The 22,445-nt window shown below is 32.5% G+C and overlaps 1 protein-coding gene across 4 annotated transcripts in view; it reads right to left on the bottom strand.

The window, feature by feature from the left end:
• The window catches only part of Ae2 (Anion exchanger 2), a 51,230-nt gene that overhangs the window by 27,214 nt on the left and 1,571 nt on the right, over positions 1-22,445 (bottom strand). The window contains exons 1-7 of one of the 4 annotated variants that reach the window (XM_015977601.2): positions 17,331-17,445; positions 16,664-16,832; positions 12,370-12,526; positions 8,787-9,201; positions 8,692-8,718; positions 1,110-1,434; positions 669-1,049 (exon numbers count right to left, since the gene is read on the bottom strand). In XM_015977601.2, the coding sequence (XP_015833087.1) occupies positions 669-1,049; positions 1,110-1,434; positions 8,692-8,718; positions 8,787-9,201; positions 12,370-12,526; positions 16,664-16,756 (1,398 nt within the window). In that variant the 5' untranslated portion in view covers positions 16,757-16,832; positions 17,331-17,445. Of the gene's footprint in view, positions 1-668; positions 1,050-1,109; positions 1,435-8,691; positions 8,719-8,786; positions 9,202-12,369; positions 12,527-16,663; positions 17,446-22,445 lie in introns of those variants that run through there. The other 3 variants (XM_015977605.2, XM_015977604.2, XM_015977603.2) reach the window with 3 other exon arrangements.

Here is a 22,445-nt window from a genome sequence, read left to right as displayed (position 1 = left end):
GACAAATCCTCCCAAAATATCACTAAATCAGATCTGAAAAATCACTAAATTGGGCCGAAAATGGCAAATTTCAAGCATCTTTTATAACTTTTTTCATTAAATCTAAAGTTGTGCGAAATTTTACAAGCCAAAAGCTCGCTCGAAAATTCGAAAATAGTGTTGTTTATTCATTTTTTCGAGTATTTAACTATGTTTTCTCAAGTGAACGTGTAAATACTTCGCATTTTTCGAGCGTTCAAGTGAGTTTTTGTATTAGTTCTCAATTTTTCGTTTATTAGATATTAAAAAACACGTTTCCTCTCGTACGAGATTAAATACAAAATTGATAGATTATATGAGGATATAATCTGAGTGATTTCTTTATTTATACGCAAAATTCTATTCTTGTGCTTTAACGGATGACAGAAATAGTATTTCCTCGAGAATCAATAGATACACTTTATTTATAATTTGCCTTCCAGTTATTACATTTTGTTCGTGATGAAGCAAATATTATTTTAATAGAACACATTTTCTGTATTAACGAGGCTAAATATACCTTACTAAAGTAATAATCGACTAAATAAGTTATGCTAAAAATAATCTTGTTCACGGTACAAATACGACAGTTTGCTTAAACCATTTTTAAACGCACTGAAATAATTAGAGCGACTGAAAAACACTCTTACCTGTAAAGACGCATAACTGTGTTTCCTTGTAAACTTAAACCCTCTCTCGTGATGGTCGTTAACATGTCTGTGCCTCAACAGCAAAGCCCTCATAATTTTAGCCTTGTCGTCCTCCCTGATCAAATCTTCTTTATACAACTCTTCGGAAATTCTGTAGGCGATCGCGGGCAAATCCCGCTCCTCCATATCCAGAATAACAAGTCCATCCTCAAGACACTTCCTCAGATTCAGCAACGAGTGAAAGCTCAACGACGCAACATGTGGCTTTCCCCATCTGTCAACACCTTCCTCCACATCCTCCTCGTATTTGATCCAGCGGGCGGTTTCCTTCCACTCTCGCTCCTCGTTGGTCGAGAACAGCTCATCCAGCTCGACAAATATCTGTTTATAAAAAGTGAAATTTATTCGACGAGTGAGATTTACGGCATGGCATCATCTTACGGCATGGGGGCTGTGATCGTACATCTTCTTGAGGGAGGGATGCAGATCGCCGCCCTCCTTCCGGCCGATGTGGACCATCGATGCATTGCTTGGTCGTGAAGTCTTGTGTCTTCTGAGGCCGCGAGCATCGTCGGATCGATGGCTGTCCAGTTGGTCCCGATCGGCCGCAATCAGGGGCAGATCTTCAGGCTGAGTGGAGACCCGACGCCCCTTGTTACTTCCAGACGCGTCGGTTTTGTCGAAGTGGAAGTGCCGTTTGCGGGCATTGGAGTCGTCGGGAAGGGAATACTTACGGAATTTCGGGTGGTGGCCCTGGTGGTGACGTCTGCAAAACCCGCAAATGGTCGTTTCAATGAGTGATCAAGTCCCCTATCCAATGACTCTTAAAGTAATCACTTTGTTTCTACACACGACCGGGTCCTAGGGTGTCTAGCAATCTCGGATAAAAATGTCTAAGATTCTTCCGCAGATTACCACCAAGATACGAATATAATAATATTAGGGAATGGTTCAAAAATACGCTGATCGTCAGAAGTGTTTTATAATTTATTGTTCTCCTACCATCATTTTTAAATTAATAAAATCCCCACAAGTAGTTCGAAAAGAACGAAACTATTTAATTTATTTTACAAAACAATCTGAGTGTACCAGAAAAACATTAATGATAACATACTGACTTTGAAAAAAATTACATTGTTGATTTTTTTGCGAAAGTAAAAGGTCACTAAGTTTTGCGTTTATTATTATTATTATTATTAAACTAAATGGTCTAGAGTCAATTAAAGTATAACATTCGAAAAGCAAATAATACCCCTTATTTAAGTTCCTCTGTTATTATAATATTACGTATACACGAAAAAAACAGAAAATGTTAACCACATATTGTCGAAAAACTGTATAAAACATGTGATATATATTGACAGCAGCTTTTTATCTAATAGAATTTATCCTTAAATTATAATTAATGACGATAGTAACAGTGAGGAGGAGAGTGACTTGTTAGTTAGTTTTTTTTTGAGAATATTTTTGTATGTTTAAAGATTCTAGCATTTATTAAGTATTATTATTTGTCTAAAACTATAATCTTTAATAAACTTATTATTGTTTTGGACTTCTGTAGAGACATATTAATTTTTTTTCTAAAAGTAGTTGCGATTTGTTCCTATTTTCCATTTTTCTGTGGACTTTTTTGCAGTGTGTACTAAGAATAAAGTTTCTTAGGCAAATAACATCCTTGAGGAGAAATTTTTGGCTAGGATAAACCCAGCAAAACAGCAACAACAGCAAAAAAATCTGAGGCCAAAGAGAAGTAATTGCCTAAAAAAAGCTTTGTGCATTTTTCTAAATAAGTGCTAATAAGAGCTGTCTTTTTGAAATCGCTTTGGTCCTTAAGTATTGTTTGACGGTTGATTTATTTGTTGTTCGAAATCATTTTTGATTAATTTATTTTTTTTCTATTTTTCACTGCCTTATATAAAATTATGTTTTTACTTTATTGTTTTAATTAAATGGTTCAGTTTTTGAATTTTTCATAATGAAGTGTTAATAACGGGGTTTATAGAAAGCTCAATTAGAGTTAATTGCGCTGTTAAAAGTTAACAACGCAAATGGATCAATCAAATCTGTTAATTTGGTCACGTGACAGTTAATCACGCATTTAATTGCGGATTAAATTAATGACGCTTTTATAAACTGGCTAGAAAATAATTTCTGTTATATAAGACTTATAAGTTATAGTATAATTCAAGAATAATACAAAACAACTAAGAATCTCCACTATTTTATAGAAAAACAAACACAAGAATTAAAGATAATTTTTTACTCGTAGTAGAAAAGTATACGTTATCCGATTTTTTTTTATTCTTATTAGATGTTTAAATAGCCAATATTTTATATAAAATTTGCTGTAAATAACATTTTGATTATTACTGAAGCAATGAAACACGTTTTTTTAAGTTTTAGTTGTAGAAAAGATGTGAAGGAAATTTACATGAACTGTAGGTATGTATTTAGAAAGTAATTCAAGTAAAAATATTTTTACAGTAAGTATGATATTAATTTGATCGGCTTAATTTTACGATAATTATATTAAAACCACTTTAGTTGATTAAGGAAACAGTATTAGGGATCATCGCATAATTTGCATATTATCACTGCTATCGTTTTCTCTCAACTTTTAAAGAAATGATTTTCAAAGAGACAAAAAAAAATAAAAAATTAGGACTTAAAATAAAGTTATTACCTGACGTGAAATTAGATCTCCAATGGTTAAAAATAAGAAACTTTGAAAATTGAAAATGATGATAAGATTGATAAGTTATAAAAAGTGGTGGTAAGTTGTTAGGGTCAGAAACTAGAAAAGTTAGTTCAAAATTTAGCTCAATTTGAGGCCTTTTTTTTAAGAAGGTACTATGTATATTTTCAAGAATTTTAACTTAATTGTCGTAAAAAATGTGTTTTTTTGTAGTTTTCTAAAATTTTTAGTCTGGCCCCTTTAAAGGAGGCTTCAAAAAATGGACACCAAATTTTCAATAATACTGTAATTTTTATTGCAATTTTTATCAACTTTGTGTAAACACGTACACTACTATACCGGTAATAGTACTTAGAAATATTAAAAAAGCAAAAATGCGTGTAACATTTTTGTCAAAATGAAGAGGAAAAAAGGATTCCCCGAAGGATTCTAATAATGAGTAATGATAATTCTTAAAAACAATGCCTGTCATGTTTCGGTCACGTTCATTTTAACGAGTTATTAATATAATCTTTTAATAAGACTGTAAGAAGTACAGCATTATAGTCGAGCATGAAATTAAATGTTCGGTAATACACGTAAGAATAAACACGAAAAATCGATTTATTTTTTTCGTATGTTATATTTAGAAAATCCTAGAACTGCACTAGATATTTTTCATGAAAAATCACTGTATTTGGAAAAACCACTTTCAAAACAAATTCCTGACATTGATTGATTGATTGTTACTACTTTTATTTAATACTACTTTCCTGCATAAGCATACCTTTTCAATTTCCTTCTGTTTTCGCAAATCTGAACACATTCGCCGGATAACTACTGACACGATTAGTATTGAATATGGAGGAACCAAATTTCCATTTGCATTGTATCCACCAAAATTTGCACCGTAATCTAATCCTGTAATTTCGCCCGAATTCTATCAAAACATATTGTGCTCATAGTCAGCGTTCAACAATGTCTTAGTCACTCCTATGACCGATAAAATTTGGTTTTTACGTTTCTGGTTCCCATAACTAGCCTAGAGATAGCGTTTAAACGTCGATTAGGAAAACTTTTACGATTCTCACGAGAATTCTTGTATCAAACCCAAAAATAGAACTGCACTGTGTATTATATTTTCTTGAATGGCTTCATGTTTTCCTGGGATTCATATCGCAATAAAATAAAAATAGAATCGTTAAGGAGAACATATCGGAATGAAAATTTTATAGGAGCTTGATGGAACAAGGATAGGTATTGATGCTCTTGTTCAGCAGTCTGGAGTCTCGGAGGTATCATTACTTTCTACCCAATTTAAACGGAACAAACCTTGTAACTCTCCTTTGAATTGAATCATGGAAAATTCTCTAAAATACCTCTAAACTCCAGTGACTTAAAGACACTGTCCCACTTACGTTATTTTCTTATTCCCTGACGTCAGGGAGAAAAAACGTTTTTATACAAAGGCAGGAATTTAGGTACTGTTGAGAGGCTGAACTCGAACAAAGTAATTTTAACGTAAGATTAATGATATAACTTTAACACGAACTCATTAATAATTCCCGGAAAAATATTTGCGTCTAATGCAATTATTAATCCGTGCTTTCACTACTTCTTTTTCACTTTAAAATTGAAAAGTAAAAGATGTTTTCTACTAAACACTTCTACAAAGTTAGAGCAATATTTGATTAGATGTTACATGCGTTTGTGCAAAATTCAATTTAGCATTCACACGGCAAACAAGAGTTAAACTTGATTATAGATAGAAAAGTAGTTGGGCTTCAGCATTCGAAAAACATGTTAAAATTTTAGCCTTTTCGCTCCTTAATATTTGAAATGTTTTACTGAGAAAGTTACATTGTTATCTAATGTAATGCCTACGTAATCCACATTAAATTATTGGGCTCGTTATTCTAAAAGCAAAAATAACAGCGTAGTCCGATGCAAAATAAACTTAACCAAGCAAATACTTTAAGGCCAAGCTACAATTAATTATTTTGTGTTCAAATAAAGATTAAAAAGCATAAAGATTATTGACAGGAGTGTTTTGTAAACAGATTAGTGATTGTGTGGAACGATTTCGATAGAAGTAATCACTGTTATGTGCAAAGCTCCGAAACACTGAAAGTTTGCTGTGCTATTATCTGAGCTTTCAGAAGCTTTGCATTTTTTGTATCAAACGGTGATTATTGCGACTGTTTCGTAATAAGTTCGTTTTATCTGCTTAATAACAGAACAAAACGTATAGTAAACACATATTCCGAGCTTCCACTAAACGAAAAAAATAGATTTCCACCTTCTGTTTCAGTTAATGTTGTTTACCGATTTCGTTGATTTATTTGCTCCGAAACCACGCTGTGCAAAACCTTAGCACTCCTATTATGATGTTTTTGTTCCCAACAGGTTGTTGAGGTATCAAAAGAAACACAAACGCTTGAAATAAAAGAATTGTAATTAGTTTTGAAACGTATCACACCAATAATTAGACCAAAATAAAAAAAATCAGCGATGTAATTTGTTTGAGTTTAAAAGAAGTCAGAATGAGAAAAGTGGAATTAATTTTCATTAGGAACCTTACAAGATTAAAAAAAAATTAATTAAAAGACCCACTGGCGGTAATGTATATTTGAGTTATTAAATTAATTAAATAAAAAGCTCGTTCGGAAAAAGCCATAATAGGATTTTTGTGTTTCCTGAAAGCAAGTCGCAATGTATTGTTACGCCTGTCACAAGATAACAAAATTACAACAGCAACAACAGGTTATTCATTCATGTAAGTTGATACTAAAACAATTTGTACAATAGAAAATGCAGTACATAACCAGCTTTGAAACTGTTTAATAATGTGGTGACAAGTTGTAATAAATGATACAACACCTCACAACTTATATTAATTATTATTCCCCTTCAACACTTTCGGAAAACACATCGTGACCCAAGTTTCCCTAAAAAATGTAATATTCCTTTATGACCCGGAAAGCTATTCTTCCTTACGCCTTATTATGCATTCTACGTGTCACCGTTGTCAAAGTTGAACCCTGATGATAAATAATGTTTCGGAAAATCACAAAAGTATTTTGGTCAAGTTGTAAACACAATAAATGTTTATGAACTGTCTAACAATGAGCTTTCGTTGACAAATGGCCCAAAAGATTGATTAGTTTTTTCAACGCTATCGAAATAACAAATTTTCATTTCTAACAAAAGAAGCGGCTTTTACTTGCCATTTCACTAAGCAAATTATCTGGTTCTGCTTCGTTTTAACTATTCTAAGCCGTTGTGTAAATTAAAATCATCCAAGTGGAATCATCTCTTTACTCTTAAATTACAAAAGTCACGACTAAAATCAATAGTTACTTGTTGCATGCACTTGTAAAGCAGTGTCAAGCGTTTAAAAAATCCATCCGTAATGCTCAGTTTGATGGTAATAGACTTGGAAACACGTCTTGGTGGTTTAAAAGGAAACTAATTGTCAAATAAATAAGCTGGCAAGGGCCTCTTATACAAAGATTGTCCGAGGGGCCGTTAGTTCTGTATTAATTGTACATTAATTCCATTAAAACTAATGGAGTTACTAGAATTTTAGAAATTTAAGGTACGTTGAATTTATTAGATTAGTAATTAGTAGTAATTAGTAGATTAAGTTAGAGTTTTATAAATTAACTTGGAATAGCAGAAATTAATTCTGAATTATTAGAAGATACCTACCTTGAATTATACCATGGATTATTATTGGAGTCACTGAATTTTCCGTGTGTTTTTTTTTGGTTGTACACATTTTTTTAATTAACGTTAAAGTTACGTTAACGTACCCTTGATTTGTACCTTTATTTATTGGTTGTTGTGTTTCATTTGAGAATATTAAAGCATCAAGGTGTAAAAAAATATTACCAAAGTTAATGGAGAAGCACATTAGAAGTGTTGAAAGTTCTGTCCCTTGATTTGTACCTTTATTTATTGGTTGTTGTGTTTCATTTGAGAATATTAAAGCATCAAGGTGTAAAAAAATATTACCAAAGTTAATGGAGAAGCACATTAGAAGTGTTGAAAGTTCTGTCCTCTTAATGATATAGATCTGATAATTTTTAGCTATTCAGCCTTAATTCTGCTAAATAAAAATCTTTTTGAATCACTCAAATTATCCGTTTTCGAAATAAAATAGTTTTTTTTTTATTTGAATCTTTCATTTCGATAAATCGGTAACTCTGCTATTTTGGACAGATAAAAGAGAAAACCTATATCCTTCCTTTATTGAATTCAAAAATGGGAAGAAAAGAACATACTCCAAAATTTTAAAGTTCTCTAAGTTTGGAAATGTTCAAGTATCCGTATATCATATTTAGATGTGACTGAATAGAACAGAATTTAATTCTGTATCGATCTGTATTATCATTTTCTGAAGTTATGTTTGTTTTGAGTTTTTTTTAAATGGAAGAATATTCTTTTCTAGCCACAGCTATTTTTGCATAATAGTTTTCCAAAGAAACAAACGACAAATTCTCTCTAAAATTTTGTTATATTTAGCGTTACTTCAAAAGAAATTTATTAAATTAGCTTTGAAAAATGTAATTCTTCGATTTAGTTAAAAAAAAAATCAGGTATTTCATTTAAAAAAAATATTATGTAGTTTTGCACATATTACCTTAAAAATTTCGGTTTGGCTAAATTCTCTCGACTTTCGAGGCATTTCATTTGAAAAAAATTAAGTAACTAACTAAAGTTCTGCAAACATCACCTTGAAAATTCGGCTAACATTTTTGACTTTCGAAAACACCAAAAAGCAGACATAAAAACCCAAACGCCCAAATACTATTTCAAAATCTTTAAGAATAGTAAAGTTACCGATTTTTAAATTTGCAAAAAACCCTAAATATTTCGAAAAAGTGTAGAAATAGGGAAGTAATGCAAAATAACAAAGTAGATACCGACTTTTCATTAAGCAGGAACTTTTTTGAGCAGGATTTTGTCCAAAATTTCAGATAAATATAAATTTTATTAGAACTTCCAATACTTCTCAGGTGGGCTTTAGACAGCCTGCAGTATAAAACAACAAACAATGGAAAAAATGCAATGTTTTTTTAATTTTTTTTATATAAAAGACACTCCCTCTATTTTCAATCTTTACCTTTCCAAAGGAATACCTATATCTAAGTTAAATTAAATGACTGAGAATTAAAATGTCATTGTTTCGGTTGCGTCCAACTTTTTAAATCTTCACCAATCTCTGTTAATTCAAAATTAAAAAAAAAAACACAAAATTAAGTAACTCGTTTGGTTTTGTCCAAACTTTTAAAGTGTTTCAGGAAATCTACCACGACTTTACAAACCAACTAAGCCTCAACTCACCTCCTATAATGAAAGTAAACATTTTCTCTGTAAATTAAATTGTAAATCCCCCTTTAGAAAGAACCCTAATTAGCCGTAACAAAATTGAAACTTACTTCTTCTTCTTGTCCTTAAGCCCATCGACGTCAAACGTGTCCCTCGTTTCGCTGTTGATAAACTGTACTTTGCGTTCGGGCGAAAATTCATTAGGACTGTGGTACCCGCAAGGCTCCGACAGGACGCACTCTGATTCCGAGCTGTTGGCCGCAGTGTCACATTCCTCCGGCAGCGTGAAGGAGCTCAGCGGCCCCGTGTCCGAATCGACGTTTGGAGACTTGATGCTGGGGACGGGTGTGGGCACCGACGGCTGCTCGGAGGTGGAAACCGGAGATGTGACGGCTTCCTTTGGCGGCGTCCCATAAGGCGGAGTCGAATTTGGCGTGATTTGGTGCGAGGAAGTGCGACGTCTCATCGACTTTGAGCCGATTTTGATGGGCGCGTGCATGTGCGGGTAGCTCTTCTTGCGATGTTCTGCAATTAATTCATTGCCAAAACGATCGTTAATTGAAACTCTTCACCTGCAGATTTTAACAATTCGTACACTGCGGTGACCACCATTTTTGACGAGGCGATTGCGAAACGCGAGATTCAATTAATGGTCTAGATACAATTAAGATTTTAAAACGCAAAATGACCATGATTTTATTAATAAGAAAAAGAAGCCATAGTGGGGAAATAAGTCATTGGCGTTTTGAACAGTCTTTCATTGAAATGGTTCTTCAGCTCGGTTTTCATGCATTGGAAAAAACTCGCTCTATTTTATTATATGTCATGGCAAGTTGTTTGAGTAAAAACACCGGTGTTCGGCCTAGGAGGTACTTGAATGGTCAACAAACCAGCAAAAATAATTGGCTACGAGTAGTAATAGAAATGTTTATTATTGTCCATTTATAGAGATCGATAAGTAATCTCAGAGAGTTAAGCCTTGATAAGTTTACCGAGAAACAGAACGGTCGCTGAAAAAATCCCCAAAACCAAATAAAAACATCAGGAAATTTCCGTTTTATACAGCCTGTTCCTACTAAACCCCACATTACAATTACTGAAAGGTCTAATAAAGATATTTATTTGAAAGTTGGTAGTTCTGCTTAATGAAAATATTTTCACGATGGCGGCACTTCCGATTATACCGGAAGTCGCTATCAACTGTCTTATTTTAAATGAAAGGCTGTTTTTCACTGCGTTTTTGGATTAATTGTGTTATTTTAAGACGGTTTTTATCAGCTTTCTCTACACCTAAGTTTAACCGTTATCGAAATATTTAAGATTTTTTGAAAATTTTTGGATTTGCACCAGTCACTTAAAAAATTGGTAACTCTCTTAGTTTTAAAGATTTTAAAATCGTATTTGGAGAATTAAAAGAGAAAGCCTATATCTGTTCTCCAGTGGGTTCAAAATTGAGAAAAAATGTTAATAAACCCAAAAATTTTAAACTTAAGTTTAAACATTTTCAAGTACCCATAACTTATTTTTTTCAAATGGGATGTCTCAATTTTTATTTTACTAGTTGGAGGAGAATTTTTTTTCTGCATCGATCGATTAGCATTCTCTATACCTGTGATAATTTTCAAGTTATGTTGGTTTTTTTGACATTGTAGAAAATTTTCATTTCAAAAAATTTTGTAATGGGTCCTTAAACTTCCTAAAACATAAGTTTAAACATTTGGGGTTTGTTATCCTTTTTTTGAGAATTTGAAAACACCAGGCTTTCTCTTTCAAATGAGATACAAAATATTTCCAAATTTTTAAAAATGACCGAGTTATCGTTTTTTGAACTGTAAGGTGCAAATTTAAAAAAAATAAAAACCCTAAATATTTTGCAAACGGCTAAATTTAGGTATAGGGAAAGCTTATGAAAACTACCTTAAAATAACTCCAGTAATCCAAAAACGCATTAAAAATTTAGCTTTCCATTTACAATAAGGAAGTCCATAGTGACTTCTGGTGTCACCATCCTGAAAATATTTTCATAAGCAGGACCTGCGAGATTATAGTTGTCTAAAAATTTGCAGATGACTATCATTATTAGAACTACCAATACTTCTAATGTGGGGTTTAAACGAAACATCCTGTATGTATTTATACGTACATACTTTGGTTGTTTTAGACCAATTTTCTTATTTGAAAAAAATTTTTTAAAGGATAGTAGGTCGTTGAAAATAATTTATTGTTACAGATTTGAAAATTATGTTAAAAACTTTTAGAGCAGTACTTAAGCAGTACCAGTGTTATAAAAATAAACAATCAAAAAACATTGGCAATTTTTGCTTTTATTTTTAATTACTTTCTTAATATTCAGTTTTTGAATACAAGAAGATTTATAAATAAACGATTTTATGCAAAAAAAACATTTATCATTTATCTAGGTACTATCACGTTAGTTAATCGATAATAATTATAATAATCTGCCTAATCATGACTGCAAATATATTTCAAAGTTTTTTTTGAATAATTAAAATGTAACATTATGTTTAACATTTTTAAATAGGCTCTTATAACTTGGCGTGTCTTTTTTGTTGTTCTAAATAGAAATCAGGTTTACCATGTAGTTGTTATTCCCAATGTTCGAAAAAGTGATAAAACACCGGTGTGTGTCATATTGCACGGTTATCTGTTATTGAACTGAGCTCTATTCTGTTGGAATTATTTTTGACTTACAAATTCGATTCGTTTTACGTTTATTTGTTGTACCATCCTTCGTGCCAGATTAAATGAAACTCTAAATTGCTCCGTCGAAATGATAAAATCTATGCAACATAAAATAGACGAGGCAAAATTATTAAACTATTGGTAGTCAAAAGACAAGACATGCAAAGTCGTAATGTCGGGATTAAAAGTCACTGCACGTTTATTGAAAGTAAAAAATAAATTGTTTACAGGCATGTGAACACGGAAGGTTTTTCTATCCTTTGAATATTTTTAGCAAGCTTCATGTAATGTACCCCTTGATTCATTAACGCTGAGCTGGGGCGAAAAAATAGACACAAAAGATTCAATTTAGTGCCTTCGTAATTATTTTCCCGGTGTCTACAGTGTTGTAATAATTTTAATTAATTCTACAAATCAGGGTTTGTTACCTTATTATCTGCTAAGACACTTTTTTGCCTCGAAAATGGTTTTAAAACATGTTTTGCACAAAATCCATTTACGTGATACAATATTTTTGCACGCGTTTTCTAAACTGCTGCCTGAATGTAAAATCAATAGATTTTATAGTTTCAGGGTATCCATTATTACAAGCTGATAAATTTTACAGCTTATGTATCATTAGAATCTCATTATCTGCTCCACACTGAAACTTGAAGTCGAAACGTTCTCATATTGTTGCTCAATTCAGTATTTAAAAAATTAGCGAAATTTCACCAATAAAAAATGACTTACTGCGAGTTATTTGCACATCAGTGACAGTGAACATTTGTGGTAGTTCAAAGAAATATTTTTATTAAACTTCACTCCAAAAATTTTGAGGCAAAATACAACAATACTCTGTCAAAGAGTCAAAGCCGTAGATTGTTGTTGGTCATTGTTTACAAAATTTACAGTGACGAATGGAATTACACAACTACTAAAAAATGCGTTACTTTAATAGCGCAAAGAAGGTCCCATTATTAGTTTCGAAGTATGAATAAAACTACTTACGTATGTAATCTTTTTCTCCATACTGTCTTGGAATACCTGGAGCGGAATCGTGAAATTTGTTAATGTCAAAACCATTGTTATCAGTGTCCATTGCGAACACTTTCGCACATTCTTCATCCAGTTGGACGACATCTCCGTCATGACTGCTGCCATCGTTCTGTAACAACATTTAACAAAATTGCAATTAAGCCACAACATGCGAAATTGACAATAAATATACCCAGACGTTCTCATATCCACGTAAAAATTGAAAATACGCCGGTGGAAGTTAATATCTTTCTGATTTCCACTTGCTTGCACATCTTATTTTATTCAATACTTTTATTCCTTTCATAAAATGGCTCACTTTGTGCCCGAAATATCAAGCACAGCTAATGGCTTTCCCTACTTGGTAAAAGTTTAAGTTCTACATTATTAACGCCGTACATAAATAAATTGACTACAAAGAAATAATCGAACCCCGATTTCCTAATTCACAAAATTACCATTTAAAAATACACAGTTTAACACACGAAGATCATTAGTTTCATAAAACTTGAAAACGAGTCGTTTTTTTCTGCAGTAACGACACTCACAAAGCTCGAGGATTGCTAATTAGGGATTTATTCACACTTTGACGCTCATTAATGACAATCATCAAGTCCAAGGATTCAAACTTGAGTAGTAAATGAAATTAAAATCCTTAAAGCAAACAAGCTAAAAATAACTCGCCAACTTTTTATACTTTCTGATTCGTTCTCTACCGGAACAGTTGAATCTTTACAACAATTAACAGAAACAAAAAAAGAGCTTAGAGCTTACCGTAATGATGACACCAAAACAAGAGTAACAAAAGCAGCTGCCACAACAACACAAGTGGTGTATTTCTTACCGGATTGTATCAGTAATGAAGTTTCGAATGAGCTTAACGCTTTTGTATTTAATGAGCTTTTCGAATAAAGACATCACTCATAGTCTGGACTTGTCTCTTGAATTCGCTTTACCTTTGTTTGACTTATCTTTAAGCGCCCAAAGCACTATTGTTTAAATTCAAAACATAATCCCTTTTTGTAAAGGTATACAGATATGTGGAGTTTCTGGCAATGTTAACAGAACTGTCGATCGCAATTAAGTTACAACTTCACCAACTTCAAACACCTGTCTTTGTGCAAGCGCTAATGCCTAATTAAATTTGCATTGTACTGAAAGAAACTTATCTAACCCTCTTACTGACTCCTGCATGTGCTCCTACCTACATAATCTGATTAAAACACTACAAGTGCTTCTTACGTGCGGGATTATATTCCAAATGTGTCGACTACAATGATTTATATTCGGAAATGTAGAAAACTTTCATAGCAGCAAAATTTCCGATGAAAGTGCCGAATCAATGCTCTTTATCCTTTCGTTATAGCGCATAAAATATTGGAGTTTTGTTAATTAACATAGAAGCTTCAAAGGCATACTTTCTCCTTCCTCTATTTAACGAATTTGTTTACGTTAGTCGGCGGCAAAGCGAGTAAAAACTTTCTGAAGCGAGTGAGTAAATTTACGTCAAATACAGAACACTGGGCAACATCCACGCATTAAAAAAAAAACGTACAAGTTCCTGGAAACAATCTTTCGTAAATAAGATGTTACAAACTGCAACATTATTTGAACGCCTGGAGGTAACCAAAAAAAAATGCCCGCAATTATTACTTCCAGAAGTGAGCACAAAATCCTTGAATTTTATTTAACACTTGTACGAAAGTGTTAGAAATTGGGCTAGCACTTGGTGCCCATTTTTATGTATCTTACATTCGATCAAATCAGACTGGTAATATTTTACGGGAATGTTAAGGCCTTTCAAATATTTTCGTTCAGTGTGCCAATAATTCTTGCGTTATGCCAACAATATTTCTCACGCTAGAAAGGAAAAATTTATATTTGAGTTGAGATATTTTTTGCGGTTCGTGCTGGAAAGGAAATTCCAGGTGTTACACGTGGGCTTAAAGACAATGATCTAATATGTCACGATCGGCGGCAATGAAGAGAAATTAAACGACAAGATGCTTTATTGCGATTTTCTGTCTTCTTGTCATGGACAAAGAGAATTAGAAAAATAAAGAAAAAGCCAATAAATATTTGCCAAGAATATCAAATAAGTCGGGGAGCTTGTCAGCTTGGTAACAAAGATGGATCACTGGAGGTGTTGATTGGTGTAACACCCTTGTCATTACATTAGAATGCACCTGTTTACGTGGAATGAAATGCCAGACAGTAGCAGTATTGAGACTTGTTGGAAACTGTTACACATTTGCCAAAAGTGAGGCGTAAATTTCGTCGCGTGTTCCCGAACATTAGACATTTTTTATGCAAATAAAAATCACACTCATAAATATTAATAATTCCGTCCAACTTCATTTAAATTCTAAAATTGAATCTGGTCGCAAAAAATAATTTGGATACGTTAACGGAATTTCCGATTTCGCGATAATTCACAACGTTAGCAAGAAATTAATTGCAAAATTGGGCGAAAATCGATTGGACAAACAATCGGGAAGCTAATCTTCGTCCTTATTACGCTCGGAAAATGACAATAGTGTTGTGGCAAGTGCTGTTTCCAGAGTGTTTTCAGCAATTCAAACTTTTAAAACGCAATGATCGATATTTACGGGAGAGTGCTGATTGTCCGAAACATGACAAAAGTTTAAACGTAAAAGCGTTTTTAAAAATTTGGGAATATTTTTTATCTCATTTAATGCTTTCAAATTTCTAAAAAAGGATAACAAACCCCAAATGTTTAAAGTTAAAGTTTTTTAACTTTAAAGTTTTAAGTTTTTAGAACTTTAAGCACCCATAACTCAATTTTTTCAAATAAAATGCCACAAGTTTTATTTCATTAAATGGTAGGTAATTTAATTCTGCATAGATCTGTATTAGCATTCCCCTATACTTATGTTTAATAGTTTTTAAGTTACAATAACTTTTTGTTGGGATGAAGAAATTCATTAGTTATAAGCCTTTTCTTTTCTCGTGGAAACGAAAAAAAAATTGTGAGAAATGAAATTTTTTTAAACCAACATTCAATGATTTTATTTTGTTTTCACAGAACGGACAACACAATTTTGAACAGAGGTTGTCGTTTGTTTAATCAGAAATGTTTTTATGGTAAATTATGCAAAAAGAGCTGTGGTTAGTAAGAAATTTTTTACAATGTCAAAAAAAACATAACTTGAAAATTATCACAGATAGGTATAGGGAATGCTAATACAGATCGATACAGAAAAAAATTCTCCTCAGACCAGTAAAATAAAAATTGGAACATCCCATTTGAAAAAATTAAGTTATGGGTACTTGAAGTTGTCTAAATTTAACCTTAAAAGTTTTGGGTTTATTAACTTCTTTTCCAATTTTGAACACACTGTAGAACAGTGGCTTTCTCTTTTAATTCTCCAAATATGACTTCGAAATCTCTAAAACTAAGAGAGTTACCGATTTTTTAAGTGTCAGGTGCAAATCCAAAAATTTTCAAAAAATCTAAAATATCTCGAAAACGGTTAAAGTTAGGCAAAGGGAAAGCTGATAAAAACCGCCTTAAAATACCTCAACTGATCCAAAAACGCAGTGAAAAATGTAGCTTTCCATTTAAAACAAGCAAGTTGTAGCGATTTCCGGTATAACCGGAAATGCCATCACTTTGAAAATATTTTTATTGAGCAGAAATCAACAGATTATGGTTGAGAACCAACTTTTTTATCTTTATTAGAACTTTCAATATTTTTAATGTTTAGACGGAACAGGCTAGTGGTAGGAACATTTCGAAAAACTTTTATTTCCGTTTCTGGAACAAAAACCAAGAATCGCATTGCCATTACCTAGGTCATTTATTACCAATTACTTTTTGAGCGGTAGTCGATTTAAGTTCATTAACTTTTTCCAAGACAGTAAGCACAATCTTTGTAATAACTATGTCATGGTAAGCAATTGTTATGTTATAAAGCATCTAATAATATACAATTATTTAGGTCGTGGTTGAAAATTGCCTTGTAATCATGCGTCTCAATGCAAAAACATTTGTTGTATTTTTCAATATTTTATAAAGCCTTACTAAATAGGCTTAATTTTTTAAGTTGAGCGAAAAAAGTGAAATTATTCCGAATGGATGAAGCGTTAAACACGATATTAAATTCTGAACGACTTTGTTTCATCACTTTCCCCTTATTAAATATCGATGCGATTATCATAAGCCGGTATGATCGCATCACTTAACCGTTTAATCTCCTAGTCACAACATAATCGCAATCACACTATAAATCAGCGAAAACCTTACCTGGTGTCCGAAATTGCGAAACAACTTCAACAACTTTTCGCGCGCCCTTTGTAACAAAGACTTCTGCACTGTTGCGGTTTTCTCAGTAGGCATAACAAATGTTGCATTATAAAATCTTAATTTACAATTGAGTTAAACGTCTTGTCTTATTGCTGGAGGAATGAAATCACTGAAAAGAGCCCAGCAAATAATATTTCAGCGCAATGAAGTGTTTCATGTGCGTTCTATTTTGAGCAGAAATAGAAAATCTTTTATGGAACCGGGACGTTCGACAAACAGGTACGTTTTATTTAAATGAAATTTATAATCGAGTCAAACAAGCCACTTTGTTTAATAAATTTAAGTGCCTTCGGGAATTTTAAATATTTAGGGGCACACTAAGCTTTATTAAAACGCCATCGATGCGATCTAACTCGATTAAGAGAGCCGATGCCAAGGTGCAATTTTGGTGGATGCGCCGGGTCGCGAAAGTGAAGCGTCGAGTCAAGGCCAGTCATGGAAAGTAAAAATCAGCTGATGTCTTGCAAATTCGAAGGCTCGCAGTGTGATATTCGCTTTTTGTACTTTGTGTGGGTTTTGGGCAAGCGAGATGCGAAAAATATTATTTGCTTTTTGCGTTACAAAACGGTAACGGAACTGGAGTTGGGTGGGAGTGGAATGCTCATACACTGCTAGGACATCGCGATTTGTGGCAATCCATCGAAAAGTTGGTCACGCGATAACGGCAGTGAATGGAGCGAGCACCGCGGCCGGCAAAATCCGCCGAGCACTGACCTAGCGGACCTAGTGCGGCAGGAATCCTTCCGATCCTAGTCTCAGGATGGGTCGATACGAGCCCGTTGCGCATGCAGTGTTCCTCTAACCGCCTCACAGTCAAGGTCATTACCAGTGACATTTCCTCCTGCATTTTTAATTGGCACAAAGACATGCCTCATCAAGGTTCAAGAGCACACATCACCGGGTGACATTTGCAAGATTCAATGGACAAGCGATAGATTCCGTGACAACAATTCGATTACTAATTTACAGCGTGAATGTCGAGCTTACCGGCAGTTAGCAGGATTTAGTAAAAATTGAATAGAGATAATTACTTTATTGCAAATTGTCACGTGAGTCAAAGGTTTATAAACTTTACTATTTGCAAAATGTACACAAAAGAGTTCGTTCAATAAATAGTACGCGCTGCAGACTCTTTCATCATGCTAATTTTAGTATCCGGTTAAAGAGATATGCAAATATCAATTTACTGTTCACAAAATGTGATTTGCTAAACTTGCACTTTGGTGCGGTTTTTTATGGGAAGTGCAAGCCTGCCCACGATAATCAACGATTTTATCACATTTTTCCGATTTTATGTATTTCACAAAAATTGTGTTTGAAAGTTTTAGTTTGTGATTGCTTTTAATAAATAATTTTTCACAAATAAACAATTTTAAAATACGGTGTTAAATCTCCTTAGTGTGTTGTTTCTCTCAATTTTTATTATTGAGGGAACTCTGTCCACATTGTTTAAGTTTTTACATTAACGTAATACTTCTTGCAATCAGTTTGTGGACGAATGAAAATGTTCCAAATTTCTATTTATGGAAACTGATTACGAGTACTTAAGTATTGAACAGTGTATTCTGACTATTCGGAAATAAAATTAACTAGACGCCCTCTGGTGATGACTTTTGAACTATGTCGAAAACAGTAAAGAAATTTTCGTAATTCCACATTTAACTGACATTTAATGTTCAATAATTTTGCGTGTATAGTGTTAATTACTTACAATAGAAAGAATTACTTTAAAAGTACGTGGTGGTAAATACTAGCGTTGACTTTGGTTCTGTAGTTTTTCATGGTATAATGTGTTTATTGTTGGAACTTGGAAGTGGATAAAAAGTGAAAAATATTTAAATTTTGATTACAAAGTGTTATCAAACAGTTGTCTAATTAAAGATTATAAGTAATGGATCACAGCGAACACAAAGTTTGGCTCAAGAAACCAATAAATTAGTGAAGTGTTATGAATTTTAGGTTAGAATTTTCCACTGAAAAAATCATGAAATGCTGCGGTAAATCTACAAAACTACAATAAAGATTAACAACTGCTGATACATTTAAACGCAAATTATTCCAAAAGGTAGGCTTTTCAATGTCTTTGTAATAATTTTCCAATAAAGAAAGTGAACCAAACAGTCATTCGTTATTCGTGTTTTCCTCGTCATCTCTTATTTGTCAACATAAGTTTCTTGCATCAAAGATGAAATAATCATTCCGCATAGGCAATGTAATAATTGTGAATCCCCAAAATTCGTACAACGCTCAAAATATCCGAATAAACATTTTCCCGCCATTTATGGTTACTGTTTTCGACCTAGCTCAGTGGCGCCCCCAACGGTAATTTTACTTCCGAATACTCATAAAATAAATTAACAAAAATGTGGAAAAAGCAAAAAATCAGAATAACTCAGCTTGCCTTATCTGAATGTTAATAGTTTCTCTGAGATATAAAGAATGCAACCTCCACTTCAGCGTTGGATATTGGAAAATTTGTCAAAAAAATTGCAATTTAAATGAAGTTTTAAATATTTTATTCACACGTTTAGATGGGTAATATACACTATAGGACAAAAGTAAGCAACTTTTAGTATAAAATTAATTTTTTTAGAATCTAAAATCCCAGTGGTAATCACAGAATCCAAAAATCTTTTATTTCAAAACCCCGTAATAGGCTGCTGTTATAAGTTATAAGCATTAATTTTAAATACCAAATAAATTAGTTTAATAGTTTATATAGACAGTGCTCCTATTAGCGCAACAAAAGTAAAGCAACTTTTTCACTTAGCGTAAAAAAATCTTCAATTAAGGTAAATTAAAAAAATACTGTTGATAGATTTGTTACGTTTATTCGCAAAGTTATTTGGAGAAATAAATATTTCAAAAGGCAAACCAATATATTTATTAAAATAGATAAAAGATAAAAAAATTCTAAACAATTTGTTTTGTGCAAATACAGTGTGTCAAAAATAATTTCACTATACAATGCACAAAGACATGCAGAAAAAATGCCCGGAAAACCCAGTAAAGCAACATCATTTTTTAATTTTTTCAATTTTTTAGAGCGGTGCCATAGCTTTGGAAAAACTTATCTCAGAGATCACATTTCATTACGATTTAGTGAAGTTTATAGTTTCAGAAATTATAAAAATTTGGCTAAGCTAAGTTATTTTGACTTTTTTTGGACTTCACTATCACGCCGTAAAATATATTATACCTATACGCAACTGTTAAATTCACCCTGTATAGAAAATAATTTTTTTGTTCTCTGGATTTGAATGAAAAGCTACAATTATACATACAGTTTGATTCCAAAATGTTGAATGGTGTGGTAGATAAACGTTCAATGAAAGCAAATTAAATTTTTTATCTACCACTAGAAAATGCACCAGTCGTAACTTTAATCTCTAATCCTTCGCTGTAAATTTTAAAGAAAATCAGCGAAGTGGCTAACCTCTGAAGAATTTTCGTCGGTTGCTGATTGATTTTCTCTACCGAAGAGTCGGAAACGAAAAGGAAATTTTATTAAGACAAGAAAGATCATGTTTTTTCTGCATGTGTTTTCTGGGTTTACTATAATTACGGTATGCAAAAATTCAGAATAAAATGATTATTTATACATTTATTATTAATAATAACGGATAGTGACGTGTGATAATTAGTAAATTTTCAGCAAAAAAATCCATATTCAGTAAAAAAGTATAACAATTTTTTTATATTTATCCCCATCCCTCCATATTTTTAAATTTGCATTGTTAAAAAAAGTGTAACACAAATGAATGTAATGTATCTAAAAATTGTAAAAGCCGCTCTTTGAATGCAACATGCAATAGATCTTATTTTCATTTAACACGTTATCTACATTCTTCAAAAGAAACTTCACACGTTCTTTCTATTACATTAAGTATATTATTCATTTTTCAATTTTTCGGTGCTTTCGAAATGGTTTTACCTTGTCAGAATCTAAATTACTTTGGAGGTGTTATCGCTTATCATAAATACTGAACAAAATGGGCTTTCACCTCTCATTTGGTGTTATAATAAATTAAAATTGGAGCGAATAAAAAATGAATCCGAAAGGAATAAACAAATTGTTGAAAAAGTGAGATTAGAAAAAACGTCGACAAAAATATAAGGCTTGTTCAGTATTTTTTTGATCGAATTAAAAAAAAATCTCAAATGGAAATGTATTTATTTGGCTTATTTGCAAAAAAGTTATTAAATATTAAATAGCTTAAAAACTGTGAACTGTATTATTCATCGATTATACAACTGTTTCATGGTTAATGCTGTGACGAAATTTTCTATGAACTCCTTAACGTTTAGTGATTTTTACTTAAGAAATCAAGTCAATCAATTCAATACTTACCTTTACAAAAACATAAATAATGGCTATAATAAAATTTATTTAGGCCATAAATAGCAAAATGTTACAGATTTGTATCGTTAACTAAACCTAGTCAAAAGCAAAAAAAAGGACGCATGTAATTACAATTACTTAAATTGCTTGCAGTGACTTGGAATTTTTCATTGAGACCTAGAAATGTCCACCAACTACAGTCACATAAAATCTAACCATGTTGAAAAACACGATAAACATTTACTCGAAATAGGTCAGGGTTGAGTCACAGAAACCAACCCCCGTATCATATATTTCACTTTCAGCTTGTTTGCTTTATAAATAAAAGCGATTTGTAACGTACCAGACGAATACAAGAGTTTAAATCAAATTAGAGCATTAATTCGGTGATTTAATTAAATCCTCAAGTTCTCAATCGCAGGTGAACGAACTAATTCTTTCAACACACCTGAACAATTTGCCGACTATAACTGGGTTATTCTAGTGTTCCCAACTGGTCTGCTAATTGCCTAACATTAATCTTATTTAAGAGATTGTACAGTCGAATCCTAAAAGCTCGCAAAATATGATCTCGATTTCTCGAGATTAAATTGTGAAGTCGTCGCTTTTAAAGCATGATAAAATTTCGCTCACTTTAAGGATGTATGTAAGTATGGCGGCATGAAGCATGACCTGCATTATTATTTACGACAAATAGTGATGCACTAGTTTTATCAGCTTGAATGTAAACACGTAAACAGAATAATATAAACACCTTAACAGCCATAAGCAAGTTTAATTAATGTCCGATGTCGGCAGAAATCGATACGGCTTACAGAACTTAATATTCTAATTAACACTAGGAGCTTCCGGTCACATTAGTTCAACACGTACTTCCATAAACATAACAAGCAAACACATCCAATTATCCACATGACACATATTAAAATTTCAGCTAAAGCCAATAAGCTTTTAAGTTTTGGTCTTCCTTAACATAATAGCTGGGAGCTGGGATCATGACAGCTCAAAATCTAATCTGTTGTGAGTTTCCCTCCTAACACAATGACACGACTAGGAAGTTTTTCTTTATAAGAATTCTTTTCACAGCACGTTCGCGTTTTCTTAATTAAATACGACACCTGCTTGGTTATTTTACCTCCTGTACTAATGTTTAATAAGTTGCTGGAACTTTAGTAACATCTGATTAATAATTCAATTGCTATCAAGTCTAACGGAGGCGTTCTCATATGTGTGTACTCTCTGGAAAATTCAAATCTAAATTATCTCGTGTTGGCAGGCTCTTGAATGTTAAACTGTATTTGCAAGTATTACATAACTATTTGTTAAGCCATAATCAATCACACTGTATGATTTCATTTTATTTTATTCTTTAGTGTGGAA

This window comes from Tribolium castaneum, chromosome 1 (genome assembly GCF_031307605.1).
Source record: "Tribolium castaneum strain GA2 chromosome 1, icTriCast1.1, whole genome shotgun sequence".
In the NCBI taxonomy this organism is placed as follows: domain Eukaryota; kingdom Metazoa; phylum Arthropoda; class Insecta; order Coleoptera; family Tenebrionidae; genus Tribolium; species Tribolium castaneum.
Note: the sequence above shows the minus strand (reverse complement) of the source record. Positions and strands in the feature narration are given on the sequence as shown.